This window comes from Nanorana parkeri, unplaced genomic scaffold (genome assembly GCF_000935625.1).
Source record: "Nanorana parkeri isolate BGI_ZX_2015 unplaced genomic scaffold, ASM93562v1 scaffold3, whole genome shotgun sequence".
NCBI lineage: Eukaryota > Metazoa > Chordata > Amphibia > Anura > Dicroglossidae > Nanorana > Nanorana parkeri.
The window spans coordinates 5142051-5159709 of NW_017306271.1; the positions used below are offsets into that span (position 1 = coordinate 5142051).

Below are 17659 nucleotides of genomic sequence, written 5' to 3' on the forward strand. Positions count from 1 at the left end.
GAATCATCTCCTGATCAACATCCTCATTCCCTCCAGATTCAGTCAGACAGTGACAGGTGGATTTTCAAGCCTCATCGGATGCCAGATTCTGTTGCTTATCCCTCATTTGGCATGCTGTTGGACATCCTAAAGGTGAAAGACTTCATGTGTCTTATGTGACCACATGTGCAGCACCATGGCAACTGCAGATCTAAATATAGGTTAAGACGGCACTCTTTGGCTAGGGAGGGTTACGATCAGCTTTAGCAGGAAAAAAACAAAGGGGAAATTATAGAGGTTCCAAGACTATATGCATGCAAAGAAGGGAGAGAAGAGAGCTCGCTGCATGGGAGAAAAAATGCAAAGGGCCTGTGAAGTAGACTAAAGAAACTGGTGCAGGGTTGACCATATTTTACTATACTGTGTCATGGTGGAGTTGTTTAAAAATTCATGATTAAAGGAGTAAACGATATTGTTTGTCACACAAATTGCACATTTTAATGAGTCACTTGCCATCTTTCTGTTGCAGTAAAATGTCTGAAGTGCAAATCTGTATCCGATACATATGAAGATTGCCTTGACATTGCACTAGAGATAAAGGTAACTGTTACTGAGCATTGGTTTCAGCATTTACTTTTTACTTTTTCACTATGTTCGTGGTCATGTTATTTTCTTTGTTGCTCAATAAAGTACCATTCTAGACTTTTCTTTCCTTTTAGGGTATCAATAGTGTGGGGAAGGTTTTAATTGCTGCCTGTCTCCCCATTAGGCAGATTTCCTCTTGCTTCCTGTCCAGGATACCCCTCATGAATATGTGAAGCAGTCTTACTTTTGCTGCCTATGTTCCCTTAGGTAACATTAGATACATTGTAACACTCTGCAAAGCAAAATGTCCACAGTTGGGCCTTATAAATATTTTGTAAGGCAAAAAAGTGACTGTCCCATACACAGCACATTATGAAAGGGAAATTAAAGTTTAATATTATTGTGCACATATTTGTAGTTTATTACATATAGAGATTTGTAGATTAGACTTGAATTGCCAGAATGAGCAGTAAATACAACCTTTTGTGTAGTAGCTAAAGGGCCTTCATATGTAGTGAGCTAATATAGCTGTCCCATGTACCTAAATAATATAACAAACTATACACAAAAACAAGTTTACACACGCAAACACACAAACGATATTATATAATACATTATATGGAATTCTAGAAGCTGAAAAGGGATTTAGAAAACAATATTTTTTTGGGTATACATACAGCTTACGCTTGCTAGGCTGTGCAGCTGCAGTTGGTAAAGAAAATATACAAAGGTTGTGCTTAGCTTTCTAATAAGTCTGTGAGATATGCCATGTTGCATCTATAAATAATACTGATGTTCTTATGCCCCCTATAATCCTAACAATGTTTGAATTTGTTTCAGTCTTCGCATAGTATGAACCAGGCTCTGGAAGAGTTTGTGAAATCCGAGCAACTAGAAGGAGACAATGCATACAAATGCAGCAAGTAAGCTTTTAAATGTATTTACTGTTGTTATGCATTCTACATATGACATTTAACTTTCTCCCGGAGCACTCATATGAAAGCTGTATTATAGTCGAGGTCTCTGTAGCGTTAGGGTTTCTGTGTTACTATCAACAGCACACTGTACAGCCACCCAGATCACTCGCAGTTGTAGCAGGCGGCCCTGCCTGATGTTATTGGTCGCTAGGAAGCCAGCGGTCCTAGCAACCAATTACTGAAGTGGAGGGAGGAGCTGCGCTGGGTTATCACCAGCCTCAAAGTCCAGTTTATTCAATGTCGGCCAGCCATAATCCAGTGCAGGTTGGCAATCGTGCTCCGAAAAGAACCACCACTCGGTCCCTGTGTGGACAGTGGTCCACCATTTAGTGACTGCTGACCTAGATCATTGTTTGACACAAGTAGTTCATGTTTTCAGGAACTCATTCACATGTGTTTCAACTTGTGTTCCTTGTTGTGATGGGTGACTACTTCAAAACTTGACATGCAAGGGGTATATTAACAGTGAGGTTTAGAAAGGCTTTCTGTGTTCTGTGTGGACTGTCACTACAATCAACTTTTAACTTCTTTCATCACTGTTTAAAAGAAATCTGTGACACTTGCCATTGCTGACTTCTGTTTAAAACTGCTCCATGGCGGGTGTTTTTGAATTTGCTACACTACTTGGTGGGGCATTGATCTGGAAAAGCATAGTAGCGGTTATAGTCACTAAGTGCTGCAGGCAGGATAAAGATTACACTCCTGGAGTATTCAACTTAAAAAAAGAAAGTCACCAATCACAGCTCCCATAATTCTTCCTAGACAGTTCTATTTTATGTAACATTATTTGTGTAGTACTTATCTTGGCCCCTTGCTTCCTCAGGTGTAATCAGTTAGTTACGGCAACAAAGAAATTTACAATTCATAGAACATCTAATGTCCTGACTCTGTCACTGAAAAGATTTGCAAGTTTCAGTGGAGGAAAACTTTCAAAGGTAAGTCCAGGATGGTCCCCATTCTTTTAAGTATTTTTTCTGTTCATACTTGCCATCTTTAAAAGCTTCACTAAACAAATATTTCAAACTGTTCATAGGCTGTAGCTTTTACATAATTGACTTGTGTGTTTTATCTTGTGTAAATCACCCTAAGGCTGGGTTCACACCTGGACGACATCATTTTTGATGCCCAGTTTTGTGCGTTTCATGTGCATGCATCAAAACGTGCGTTTTTGGGAGCAGATTGTAGCTCATCGATGAGCGAACACGCAAAAACAGCGCGTTTTCAAGCGCTTCCTTTTGTCTATGGGGCCAAAACGAGCTGTAATATGCCAAAAAAGAGCTCCTGTACTCTTTCCAGTGACAGGCGTTTTGCTATTGCGACAAAACGCTCAAATGTGAACAGGGCTACAAAACGGTCAGTGTGAACCAGGCATAAGGTGTGCATTGTATTAATGGAGAACTATGAGGCGAGTGAAAATCACTCAGCCTCATAGTTCTAGCCGACCTCTGACAATGAGACTGTCACAGGCCGGCTCAGTAGATCGGGAAGTGAGAGAACACATAGCGTCGCTCGCTCACTTCTCGATCCTGTCCCTGCAGAGAGCCGTGACTGTCACTCACGGCTCCATGCAGGGTTCCCCCTCCCCTGTCCGATCCTCCACCGCTGACTGGCGAAACGGATGGGGGAGGGGCGGGCACAGCTGGCTCTGCCTCTACATAGGCAGAGCCAGCTGTCACTCACACACAGCTGCGCGAATCCAGACATAATTGTCGGGATCCGTTTCAGCTGCGGCGTCTCAGTATACCGTGAGCTGTAGCTCGCGGAATACTGAGCTTTGGGTGACGGGAGGACGATAGTTTGTGTCCTCCAGTTACCCTTAGGAGAACTATGGGGAAAAGCCCTGACTCCAAAGTTCTCTTAACTTTGGTGAAACTTTATATCTTCATGCAAAGCCAGATAAGAAAACTTATTAAGTGTTGTTTCGCTGCCCTGATTGGCTGTGACAGGTTGAACTCTGCTTTTCGGCCTAGTGAAGTATTTTGTAAAGGGTGCAGAGAACAGAAATGCTTTGAGGGCTGATTCACACCAGATGCATTGGGGCTCTGCTAGACGCAGCACCAACAGGCTGGATTGGTTCACACCAATGTGTTTCGATGGGAACACGGGGGCGTGCGCAGAAAAAAAAAATCAGACCTGCTGTACCTTTTTTCAGCACAGTGGAATGCAACGCGGTATATCTGCCTTGCACCACGGTGTGCCTGGAAAAATGAATGGAATGTCCCTTGAAATGAAATGTTCTACAAAAAAAAAACAGTGCAATGTTCCCGGGATCGGCACCTCTGCAGACCAGATGCTGCGCTTATGTGAATGGGCCCTGATTATATTGGTTACTAAACAGAAGGCAGTTTGTCTTTTGGCTGAAGATTTTTAGATGCATGAATGTGTACAGGATACTGTGAAGTACGGTGAAGTTTCCCTGCAGGTTTGGGCCTGTATTCCTGCAAATTGATTTGGCTTGGTAACAAAACTGGTGACGTCTTGACTGCTAAGAAGTACATTCATTCTGTAATATGACAATGATCCCAAACACATAAAAAAAACAAATTATTATCTGCAGCGAATAAAATGATCAGTAAGCCATTATGGGATTATATGAGAGATAAGGAGGTAAGACAGCCAAAGTGCAGTAAAACTGTTGCTAGCTCTTCAGGACGCTCGGAACCAGCCATCAAATACTTTAACAAAAACTGCATGCATGTATAATAGAAGTGCTGCTTTGTTAAAGGCAAATGGTGGTCATACCAGATATTGATTTTAATGGGGTTTTTTTTCTTTACCATACTATCTAGGAAAGGGGTAGCCAAACTCCGGCTCTCCAGCTGTGGTGGAACTACTCCCATGAGGCATTGCAAGATTCTCACAGCCACAGACATAACTCCCAGAGAGAGATGCATATTGGGATTTGTAATTTCACCACAACTGGGGGGCCGGAGTTTGGCTACCCCTGATCTAGGAAGTTTTCCATTATTTTGTTAAATATTCTGCTTTATAGAACTTTATAGAACTTTATTTTTATTTTTTTGTACTGTATGAATACATTTTGTTAATTTTTCTCCTTTTTTTTTTTTTTTTAAATTAAACTCGTGCAAGAACTAATATGCACACTTTTATCTTCAATTGCAGGAAATTAAATACCCAGAATACCTTGACATCCGTCCATACACCTCTCATCCAAGTGGAGATGCACTGATATACAAACTGTATGCTGTACTTGTACATAGTGGCTTCAGCTGCCATACTGGGCATTACTATTCCTATATAAAGGTACATTTATATTTTTCGGAATGTCGGTTTGCATTTTCTGCTAAGCCCAATGGAAGCACACCTGCGAGGTGAAAGAAACGGAAGGGGTAATACATTTTAGAACCACTGAACACCTCAGTGCTTTACCGTCCCTCTCTGGTGGCAGGAGCAAAGAGAGTTCTGTCATGGGGGGAACTTACTGGTAATTTGCTTTCCACGTATTCGCTATGATAACACATGGAGGCATTCTGCTGTTTTTAAATAGCATTTTTGGTTTCCTACACCTCACAGGTGGATGATTTCTTTTGGGTGTACTCAAAATTACCAATTAGATTTTTTTTTTGTACCTGGACATCATGGTATTGAAAAGACTTAACTATTTATCACAATTGCTACAAAATTATTTTTTACTGTCAATTTTAACCAGTTTATTTTTCTTTTTAATGGTTAAAAGATGAATGTGCAAATACCTAAAGGATTCAGTGTTTCGTGTTATCACCCACCCTAGTTTAAGTCCTTTACTTTTTGGTTGTGTTTTTTGTTTTGGCAATAGTGGGCTGGCATTGTAAGTAGAATGTCTTTATTTCATTTCTGTTGCACTGATACTTGAGTTGAGGACGTCGAACCATTTAATTAGTTCTCGCGTAATAGCTAACAGTCTAATGCCCTTACTTGCATACACTCAAATGCACACTGTAAGACCAGCTTGGCTGGAAACATACATTTTGCAACATGTTTTCCGATTTATAGAGAACCACACTGGCAGAACACGCTCCATGCTAACTGTGTCAGTTGTGGCCATGCAGAGACCTATCTCCTCCAGTAATCAGAGTTGCTTGTAAAAGCTTAGTTCACCTGCCAGATGGAGATGATGTGATGCGACATAGAGGGCAATAGCACCCCAGGTCAGTTCCTGAGATGCTTATAATCCATACCAAATGGGACCCTCCGGTGTAATCCTTTTTTCTTACAACTTAATTTAGTTATTAACATATTTCGTATAGTATGCAAGGACGGACACATTTGTGTTTTGAAAACATGCTATTAACCACTATTCTTCTTTGTGTTGTTCGGAGGTTTCATTGTGCTTTATGCTATATGATTTCTTGTGACCCAGCACTTATTGTGTGGCATCTGTTGTATTTCAGGCTAGTAATGACCAGTGGTACCTTATGAACGATTCCATCGTGTCCAGTGCAGATATCAGGACAGTCCTCAACCAGCAGGCATACCTTTTATTCTACATCAGGTATTTTCTTTTCTAAAACCCTTTTTCTTATATGGTTTTGCCAAATACTTTTAGCATTATTTTCACATTATTTACTTTTTTTCCCCCCAGATCCCAGAATGTTCCAAATGGTGATACATCATATGCTCTCCAGTCAGCCAGCCCTAATTCCCCACAACCCAGCTGCAGCCAGAGGGCAAGTGTGTCCAAGTTTTCATTTGTAGGACCCCAACAGATCATTAAGGTGAGAGCCTGTTCTACCACTCATTTGAATTTAATAACATATAATAATATAAAAAAAATAATTATCTTGGTTCAATTTGTAGCATATTCCTGGACTTTTCTCTATATATTACCAAGAGCAGAACAAAACGTGGCACATACCTTAAAACTGTGATGTACAAGTTTTGTTAATATGAATCAAACACACTGACATAAACATGCATGTGTAACATGCACACGGTATACTAGCCAGTGGTGGACAGTTTCTCTAAGTGAAGACCCTGCCATTCCTCTGCGGAGGTGTACAAACACTATTCTAATACATCTTGAATGTATTTGTGTAGTAATATTTCCACACTGGGGATGTGTAGTTTGTATATTGATATTCTAACGATTAGGGATGCACCGATACCACTTTTTTGGGTCTGAGTGCGAGTACCGATACTTTTTTTTAAGTACTCGCCGATACCAATTACCGATACTTTTTCTTAAAGGGGCAGATCACATTTTTTCCAAAGCAATACAAAATAATGATTTTAGGTCAGTTTCTTAATATTATGAAGAACTGTAACGATTATGTATTTAGATACACAAGAGTTTTACTGTATACGCACATTTGTTTTGTGCTCACAATAGCTATTGATTTAGGGAGGTTTTTTTTCTTTTGGCAGTTTTATTTTTCACACTAGGGTGTGATATTTCATCTTCATAGCTATTCACTGTATTTATGTTCTGATAGACAAGCTGATTGTGATGCCGGGTCACTTTATAGTTCACTTTAAGTGCAGCAGGTTCCCATTTTAGGTGCGTTTTATTCTTTTCTTCGCTCATAAGGCGTTGATCTCCAGCAGGATTCCGAAAAACCGGGTACAAGATTTCGACCAGATGGTACCATGTGCCTCTAAAGCTAGATAAAATATGAGGGGAATTTATCAAAACTTGCAGACAAAATCTGGAGCAGCTTTGCACAGCAACCATCAGCTTCTCTCTTTCATTTCCAAATCTTAACTGAAGAGAAGGTGATTAGTTGCCCTGGGCAACTGCTCCACATTTTGTCTGCTCCAGTTTTGATAAATTCCCCTCAATGTTTCCACAGTGCTCCCCCCTATGTTGAAGGTGTGGTCAACAAGAATGGCAATGCTCCATAACGTTTGGAGTTGCCCTTTGCGCCAAGGCTTTGGGGATCTAATTAGACATATTAAGCTACAAATAGAAACTTAGGAGGGAACCCAGCGGAGTTCTTCCTCCATCTTACCGCTCTCCAAAACAGATACAAGAAATATTTGAATGCATCTCATTGATGAGGTCAGGCAAGCCTGTACTCCAGGGATCGTTGACTAGTGTAAATTGTATGATTCCACAATGTAAGTCTTACCCAAATTAGGGGCAATCTGTTTGAAAATCCATTTCTATTGAGAAGTATTAATAAATTACTGTGGTTCTGCTTTTATCTCCTTCAGAATGTAAAACATATGAATGGGAATCGGTCGCCAAAATCTTCAGTGAATGGTCCAGTTCTAAACAATAACTTTGCAAATGTTAAAAGGCCAACGGGTGCTGTGCCAGTCAACCGGCAAGTGTCCATGAACTCAACAGTCAAGAAACAGAAGATTACTATTAATATCAACAAGCAGCATCCTGCCCTTCAAGGACCACCTCATCACGATACTCTCAAGGCTGAAGCTGCCACTAGTGCAAGCCTGACATCCACTACTACTACTAAACCATGTCCAACATTGTCTACCTCAAGTGTCCCTGCGCACTCCGAATCGAAGCATGCACCAATCAGGTTGAACCGTGGCACATTAGTCAATGGCAAGTCTAAAGTAACCTCCAACCTGCTAGTTCCTTATGGTACAGAATCTTCTGAAGAATCTGAAGAAGAACAGAAAGGGATACGTAAGAGAAGATGGAGTGGCAAGTGTGCAGATGGAACTGTTGCAACAAATGGTCATAGTGCACCCATGGATGCGCTAGATAGGACTGACAGTTTGAAAGAGGAACCAGTAACACCTTTAGAATCCATTCCGCCTACTCAGAATGAGCTCCCTAATAATGACACTTATGGATCATCAATGTCTAGTTCCCACAATGGGGAAAATCATGTAGGATCAAATACTTCTGTCAGTGTCCGTGAATTGTCTAAAGATGTGAGTATGATGTTACATTATATAGGAAGGTGTTGTGTTACTTCCGCTTGGTGCTGATTCCTCTGATTGCGTCACTGGGACAAGAATTGAGAGGAATTAGTGCTGCTGTTAGGTAATTTCAGTAATGGGAGGGGCATTGAAAACTTGAGGTCTGGCACATAGCATTTCACATTATTTTTATATAATGCAGAGCAAGCAAGTCTGCAGAACTACAAAATGCAGTTGCAAGCAAAAGAGGATTCCATCATGCAGTTATCGCCTAGAATATAATCATGTTGCCATTACTAATTCCATGATCATTTTAAAGTCATCTCTACTGAATCAGGTTTGTTTTATTTTAGCCGTTATTATTCTTTGCGCAGCCACAGTTGGATCCATTTGGTTTTTAGAATCGGGTATAGGGAGTACAGAGAGCAATGAGTGCTCAGTGCAGTAATCCACAGCAATCAATCATATTTCAGTTTACTATAGTCAGATCATTAAGGTACATCAGACTGCTTGACTTGGGTTACTGCACTTTAGAGACTTTCATTGTTTTGTCACTGCTTAATCATTTTTTTTTTCTATTATTAATTTAGAGGTATAGTGACATAGATAGCATCATTGCTATCCTCCCATGCCAAGGTCCTAGGTGTCATCCTTGACTCGGACCTCACCTTTCTTCCCCACATCCAATTACTATCCAAATCCTGCCGCCTTCACCTTCGTAACATCTCCAAAATACGCCCCTTCCTCACCAAAGAAACGGTGAAAAATTACTCATCCACTCACTTGTTATATCTCGTCTTGACTATTGTAACTCCCTACTCATTGGCCTTCCACTATACAGACTAACCCCCCCTCCCCTTCAGTCTATCATGAATGCAGCTGCCAGACTCATTCACCTAACCAACCGCTCAGTGTCTGCAAACTCACTCTGTCAATCCCTGCACTGGCTTCCACTCGCCCAAAGGATAAAATTCCAAATATTAACAATCGGTTACAAAGCCATCCACAACTCCGCCTCCGGATATATCTAAAATCTTGTCTCAAAGTATCACCCTAACCGTCGGCTCCGCTCATCCCAAGACCTCCTGCTTTCGAGCTCCCTTGTCAACTCCTCCCATGCTCTCCTCCAGGACTTCTCTAGAGTCTCTCCCATCCTCTGGAATTCTTTACCCCAACCTGTCCGTCTGTCGCCCACCTTGACTGCCTTTAGGCGATACCTAAAGACTCATCTCTTCAGGGAAGCCTATCCCACCTCAACCTAACCTCTCAACCATCACGTTCTCAAACAATTCATCCCCACGCAGCTCCCTCCTAATGTATCACTTCCCCTTCCCTTTTAGATTGTAAGGCCTCAGGGGCAGGGCCCTCCTTACCGTCTCTTCTTGATTTTGTATTGTGATGTCTTCCCTACATTGTAAAGCGCTGCACAAACTGTTGGCACTATATAAATCCTGTATAATAATAATAGAGTAAAGGGGAATTTTGTCAGCTTGTTTGAGAAAATCGACATACTGTGTTTTTCATTTTAGACCGAATCTTCATTAATTCTGGACACAGAGGACATGGGTACAACAGCAGCTTCGCCACCAAGCTATGCATGTGAAAGCACTTCGCCAGAGCAGAGGTAATTACAGTAGCATTTTTGTTGAGGTTTTTTTTTATGTAAGGAACATACAAAATTGCTTAGATCAAAGTGCAATTAACATTGAATACTTGTACAACATTGACATTCCATTACGTAATAGACAATGTTTGTTATCCACAGAGCAAAACTGATGAGATCCTCTGGTTTTGTTAAGTAATTCTTGAAAGCATTCTAGTCTAGAGGGATCAAAATAATCTTTGGCACCATACAGGTACAAAGTAAGAATTCAATTTAGGTGAATATGTGGCTGCTCGTGCTAAAACTGATGCTTCTTGGATGCCAAATGTCTAGGGTCAAATCCTGTCTCTAGCTCCCCCTCTCCCAGAGGGACCTGAACTGAAGCTTAGTATAAATTGAGGGGGGCAATTACAATTTACATATTGAAGACAATGCCACCACCAGTTTTCTTGGCAACTTAAAAAAATGAACATTTGAAAAGGACAAAACATCTCATTGGCTGGAAGGGTATAAGATATTTTCTAGCTCTTTGCCTATCCAACATAGAATGTTCTTCTCTAGGCATGGTGAAAAATATAGTTCTGTCATTAAGTCAAGGTTAGACTCTTGTGTTTTTGGTTTGGGTTTCTTAAATTAAATTTGGGTTTTGGGTATGTGGGATGTTTACCTGCCCATAAGGACATGGATAGCATCATTGAGCACATAATGACCCGTTTATAGTGGAAGGTCTGTATGGCAGCACTCCATATATTAAACAACAGCAGAAACTTTCACTGGTTGTCCAAACCAGAAAGGGGTTTAGGGCAAACATAACAGGCCTCCAAAAACAATTAAAACCAAATCACATTTTATTATCAACAACCCGTTTTGAAAAACGGTAGAAAAACAAGATCAAATGAGCATCATGCTCATTATGAGACAAATGCTGATCTCTCTTTCATATGCATTCATAATTTAGTTCAATGTTCATGACAGACATTGACTGAATAAATGTCAGTCAAAGTACCGCAGCGCTGAACACTGAAAAATGGCCTTGCCAGGAAGGGGGTGTAACACCCCGGTCATCAAGTGGTTGTAGGTTCATAAATGAAATGTCACTGTTTTGTGTATCTATTACATTGGAAAAATCCAGAAAAATAATTGTTTGTTGTCTTTTGCTTTTGTGTTAGACCCCAGCTGCAAACTACAGAAAAGGCTGTGACAAAACCAGAAATCCCACCAAATGAGGAGAATGGTATCAGGATAACAGACTGTGAGAATGCTGCAGAGAACAAGCCACTACTACAGTCTTTTGGGTCCTCGGAAGACCACAAAAGGAACGGCGATAGACGCTCACAAAGCTTTGAAAGATCTAAATATGATCGCTATAGGTCATCTGATAGGGAATACAGACACAGGGATTACTCTAGTAGTGGACACTACAAACATAGAGACTATGACAGGCAGCGGTCCAGAAGCAGAGGGAGAACCAGAGAACGCTATTCATATTACCATCCTAAAAGGGACCGATCAAGAAGCCGGGAGAAACACAGGAGACATTATTCCCCTTATAAAGATCATCGGGGGCATTATGATAGGGACTATTGGGCCTGCAAAGACTATAAATCAGGATGGTCACACCACAGCAAGGGGCGTGATCATGATTATAACGTCAAATACAACAACCATCACTCTTCCTTTAATTCACGTCACTCCGAATCCTACCACCACAGAAAATGTAATGGTTACTCTAACTACCATCAAGATTATGGAAGTTCCAAAAAAAGAAAATACCATCATGATGGCAGCTCAGGGGAGGAAGACTACGAACGTGGCTTTAAACGCCAGGCCAATCACAACCGCTCACCTTCCGATTGGCCACGAGGTATGGGCAAATTATATAAATATGTCTTTTTAAAGTATGAACCAAGCCATTATGTTTAACCACTTATGTCCCGGGACCTCCTTAAATTCTCTTACGTCCAAGAGTGTTTTTTGGCGGCGGGTTTCTTGTGATGTCTTGGTTTCGCACATTATGCTTTTTAGGGTCTGTAGTCTACCCTGTCTTTTTTTAGATAAGTAGATTTAATTTGGTAGCAGATTTGGGTACATATACACTATATTGCCAAAAGTAGTGGGACGCCCCTCCAAGTCATTGGATTCAGGTGTATAAAACCAAGCACCTAGGCATGCAGACTGCTTCTACAACATTTGTGAAAGAATGGGTTGCTCTCAGGAGCTCAGTGAATTCAAGCCTGGTACCGTGATAGGTTGCCACCTTTGCAATAAGTCCATCCGTGAGATTTCCTTGCTACTAAATATTCCACGGTCACCTGTTACTGGTATTATAACAAAGTGGAAGCAACTGGGAACAACAGCAACTCAGCCACGAAGTGGTAGGCCATGTAAAATGACAGAGCGGGGTCAGGGCATGCTGAAGTGCGCAGAAGTCGCCAACTGTCTGCAGAGCCAATAGCTACAGACCTCCAAACTTCGTGTGGCCTTCAGATTGGCACAACAACAGTGCGTAGAGAGCTTCATGGAATGGCTTTCCATGGCCGAGCAGCTGCAGCCAAGCCTTTCATCACCAAGTGCAATGCAAAGCGCCGGATGCAGTGGTGTAAAGCACGCCATCACTGGACTCTAGAGAAGTGGAGTGATGAATCGCACTTCTCTGTCTGGCAATCCGATGGACGGGTCTGGGTTTGGCAGTTGCCAGGAGAACCTGACTGCATTGTGCCAAGTGTAAAGTTTGGTGGAGGGGGGATTATGGTGTGGGGTTGTTTTTCAGGAGTTGGGCTTGGCCCCTTAGTTCCAGTGAAGGGAACTCTTAAGGCATCAGCATACCAAAACATTTTGGACAATTTTATGCTCCCAACTTTTTGGGAACAATGTGGGGGATGGCCCCTTCCTGTTCCAGCATGACTGCCCCCCAGTGCACAAAGCAAGGTCCGTTAAGACATGGATGAGTGAGTTTGGGGTGGTGGAACTTGACTGGCCTGCACAGAGTCCTGATCTCTATATGATAGAACACCTTTGGGATGAACTAGAGCCGAGACTGCGAGCCAGGTCTTCTCGTCCAACCTCAGTACCTGACCTCACAGGTGCGCTTCTGGAAGACACATTCCCATAGACACACTCCTAACCCTTGTGGACGCCTTCCCAGAAGAGTTTAAGCTGTTCTAGCGGCAAAGGGTGGGCCAACTCAATATTGAACCCTATAATATTTTTTTTCTATCGTTTATTTGTTGGAGACTTCATAATATTGGACATTTCTTTTGATTTTTATTCTCATTCTTCTGGGCTTTTTTTGTTTTGAAGATCGGAGAGCTTTAAGAACTTTGGGTGCATTTTTTATATTATAAGTGCATACTTCTACTTATTTTCGAAAGAAAACAACACAGACTGTTTTATATTGTGATATATTTATTTTTCACATATATGACACATGTTTGTTTGTTTAATATTTTTTTCACAATAATATTTTTTTCACATATATGACACATGTTCTTTGAAGATTTTTGTTTATTTATTTAATAAGGTTCATGTATGACACGCCTTTTATGACACCTGCTGACACATTTTATAACGTACTATAAGTTTTTACACAAATATTTATTATATATACACTGTTTCACGATTGCTTGACACGGAGGTGACACCATATGATCCCTACCGTTATCTAATTTCCTGAAGGGCATTTAGCGCTGTACACTTCATTACACCAATATAGTGTATATATCTTTTTATTTCCTTGGTTTTTATTGGGAATTAATTATACATTCCAGACTGAGCCAGTTTATAAAATGGCATCTGGGACTGAAGCGGTTACGTTTTGGATTGAGTGGAGAGGGGTTAGACGCTGTCACTTTCTCTTTGCCTCTTGATGACATGTTTGGGCGATTTTCTCTCGCTTTTGTCATGCTGACCATGTTGTCTAGCGAGGCCACAGAGAACTGTAACAACTGACAAAACATGAAGAGTGAGTGAGGCTGGAGATATGGAAAGTTATTTCTTATATGGACATCAACTATCCTTAAGGCTGGATTCACACCTAGGCGACACCTATTCCGTTTGTTTCACGCACATCCTTTTGAGCGTTTTTTGCGTGCATATATTGTCACGTGTTTTTGCAAGCAGATTTTGGCACATTCATGTAAATGGGCAAAACACACACAAAATTGCTCAAAAAAAATTGCACTGTGCATTTTCTTTTGAGTCTATGGGACAAAACACACTGAAATCTGCCCCAAAGGAGCTCATAAACTATTTTGAGTGACAGGCGTATTTCTGCTTGTGACTCAACTCCCAGGCGTGAACGGGGGCCATAGAAATTAATGAAATTCCTTGGATGGAGCGTTTTGTCGTGCAGAATCAGCTGTGAAAATATGCCTAGGTGTGAATGGAGCCTTAGATGCAAAAACATTCAGTGCCAGTCATAGTCTGACTACAACTGGCATGTTTCACTTTTGGCAAAAAATAAATGTATCTGCATTGCAGAAAGAAAAAAATGCATTTAATAATTTTTTTGCATTGGAGCCTGGAAAGAATTGCTGCCATGATCAAGCGGGATGACGGGTGAAATGTACAGGCTCCTACAAGCTGGAGCCTCCAGCCCCACGTCCGGTCCTCTATTACTATTGTCCTCCGGCACCATAACTAGAGTTTGTGTGATGACTTTACTGGCACTCATTGAGAACGGAGTCCCTCTGCTGCAGTGGCAGACTGGACTTGTAGTGTTTTCATTCACAGATCCTGTGAATGAATGATTTGGCTATGTGGACGGAACCATGCACAACCACACCAAGTTCTAACATATACAAAAGCTTCTGTGTGCATATTACTTTGTCTGGGAGGGTCAGCTTTATGAGAGAGAGTTGTTGCCATCAGAATTCTTATTTCCTTGCCTGATCATTGTTTCTTTTGTTTTAGACCGATGAGAATGTAGCACCTCGCACATCTTGACTCCTGAAAACACTGGATTGAAAACTATTTGAGCACATCTTGGAGAAAACCAGGATGGAATCTTATCAGCCCAATATGCTCTCTGTGAACAACCCATATGTCTCCACAAACTAATAAAAGCGTCTCTACCATTCAGACATGAGCCATCGGTTGCTTAGCCCCCTTGACCCGATGGTTTTTTTTTATTTCTTTTTTTTTCCTAAAAGCATTTGCAGCTTTCCCCCCAAATACTTCTTCTTTTCTTGGATGTGATGGTTATGATGCAATCAAAACCCATCGTTAACCCATTGGCTTAGTCATTTGGTTTTCCAGGTTGTGGTCAATCAACCTTACCATCAACAGTGTGCATCTTGGTTGAATGACTAAAGACCAACTCAACTTCCCATTCCTCTCGGTGTGTAAAAACGAACAGTTATTGGACTTTGCGTTTCACACATCCACGTGAAAAACTTTACCACAAGTATTTTCAAATAGTTTGCTTTTGTTTTAGACATGTTTCATCCAGTTCAAGAACTCAAGCGCCAAACACTTTTTTTGGAGTCTGATCCGATGTAAAATTGGAAACACCCTGGAACATGTGCTCTCAAATGCTGCTTCCTAAGAGACTCAGGATTATGTGTGTTCTATACGGCATGTTTTCTTTTCCCATGATACACCTTCACAAAAGCTTGAGGGATCATTGCATTCTCCATCGAATTTTCTACTTCTCCTAAACGACCTAGTGTTCCGAATAAAAGCCAGGGGTTTATATTTGAAGAATTTTATCTCCAGCCTCTCGCTCTCCCTTTTCTGTGTTGTGTACGTAAAGCAATTATGATTTTTACATACAGATTCCGAAAAACAGGAAATGCTCATTTTGTCATTTTGTGAATGTTGATTTGTTGTCTTAAAACATATTAGTTTTATTTTTTAATTTAATTTCATGGACCTGAAAGGAAACCTTTTTCTGTCGGAGATGTTTTAAATGGGTTACATGTTATCCTATTTTAATGCCCAACAATTCAATACTTCATACTGTGATTTTTATTTAAATACTACGTCAGAAAAGAAGTTACAAAGAATGACAAGTTTATAATTGTTTCGCTCCTGCATCAGGAGCCAGAAAAGTATACATTACAGTTAACTGCATAATCTATTGTTTATTCCTATTAGTATATAAACACTGTTTAAACAAAGCAAATTGTGTTGTGTTCTTTCTGTAGCCATCATGTATGACAGGGCTGAGTCACAGGTATGAGTGGAGTGTGCATGGGGCTAATTAAAGTTAAACTCTGGTGCAGAAAAACATTTTACTCTCGGAATGGGTCCCCCAGATCTACCAGTCGATCGCAAAGCTATTTCTGGTAGATCGCAATCGTAAGTTGGAATTAGCTGCTCTGTTTACCTGGGAGCTCAGCAGCTGGTGGCCGGGTGCAGTTTGCTGTGTTGGCCAGCAGGTGGCACTGTGTCCTGGCACAGCTGCTGAAAGCCGTGGTTCAGCATGCAGCTACTCTGGGGGAATCTGAGAGCCGATCCCTTGGGGGACACATCCTACAGGCCTGGGCAGGCTGACTGGTGGTGGTCTTTATCAGAGTGAGGGGGCATTGTGTACCGCAGCCTGTGTTATCTCTACCCACTGTACCCAGCCCTGTACCCATTGGTGTATTCAGGTTTGGGGCTGCCTAAAGCAAGGCAAAACTCGGGCGCCTGCCACCTCTTCCCCACCCCTTCCTGTTTAATACTTTTTGCGTAACCTGACAGTTGCTGGATACAGTGCACATGCTGTATCCAGCTTTTGACATGTTCTGCTATTAGCGTAGCAGGAAAGCTGTGGTCTCGGGGGCTGTGCAAGATCTGTGGTGAGCTCTGCGAGGTCTACGGTGGGCAAAGCCCCCCACAGACCGTGCAGTCTGCCGAATCTCAGGGGGGTTGTGCAGTATCTGTGGTGGGCTATGCAGGCTGCAGAGCCCCCTATGGAACCTGCAAAGCCCACCACAGATCCTGCTGACCCTCTGCAATCTGCTGGATCTCAGGGGGGCTGTGCAGGATCTGTGATGGGCTATGCAGGCTACAGAGCCCCCCCCCACGGATCTTGCAGAGCCCCTTACAGATCTTGCAGAGACCCTGCAGTCTGCTGAATCTCAGGGGGGCTGTGCAGGATTTGTGGTGGGCCCTCCCAGCACAGTCGTCCTACCTGGCACGGGAAACCCAGCCTCCTCCGCTGCCTCGGCGTCCAATCGTCGTAGCTTCGCCACCCGACTGGAGCCTAGTGACGCCTCTCGCCACCACCATTGCCGTTTCCTCCGTTGCAGTCTTCGTCCTCCATCTTCACCCTGCCTCTTCCGTCTCCGCCCCCATCTCCTCTGATTCTGCCCCTACTGCGCCCGCCGCGTTGTCCCGTTCACATAAGGCAGCCAGGCTGCTGGTTTCTGTGCAGCCCATCTGGAATCTGCCGCCCGAGGCAAACGCCTTGTTTGCCTAACGGCAGATATGCCCCTGCCTGTACCCCACCTAACGACAAACTAAGATTAGGAGCGTTAGTTTTTTTAATTTAAATTATAGGTAATACTGTGTTTCCCCGAAAGTAAGACCTAGCGCTATCTTCAGTGATTTCTGTAATATAAGACCTACCCCGAAAATAAGACCTAGTTTGGTGGTAGCTCTTATAGTACAGAAATCCCTGAAGATAGCGCTAGGTCTCATTTTCGCGGCAGCTGCACATAAACTGAATTTTAAATGTAAAGACCGGCCGCAGCTCCCG

At 42.0% G+C, this 17659-nt stretch overlaps 1 protein-coding gene across 1 annotated transcript in view; it reads left to right on the forward strand.

Annotated features, from left to right (window-relative positions):
- The window catches only part of USP42 (ubiquitin specific peptidase 42), a 43257-nt gene extending 28295 nt beyond the window's left edge, over positions 1–14962 (forward strand). Inside the window, exons 7-16 of the mRNA XM_018571748.1 lie at positions 509–579; positions 1405–1487; positions 2365–2476; positions 4665–4805; positions 5933–6033; positions 6124–6256; positions 7695–8384; positions 9902–9996; positions 11145–11839; positions 14887–14962. Coding sequence (XP_018427250.1) covers positions 509–579; positions 1405–1487; positions 2365–2476; positions 4665–4805; positions 5933–6033; positions 6124–6256; positions 7695–8384; positions 9902–9996; positions 11145–11839; positions 14887–14894 — 2129 coding nt within the window. The 3' untranslated portion in view covers positions 14895–14962. The remainder of the gene's footprint in view (positions 1–508; positions 580–1404; positions 1488–2364; positions 2477–4664; positions 4806–5932; positions 6034–6123; positions 6257–7694; positions 8385–9901; positions 9997–11144; positions 11840–14886) is intronic.
- Positions 14963–17659: the final 2697 nt, after the last annotated feature.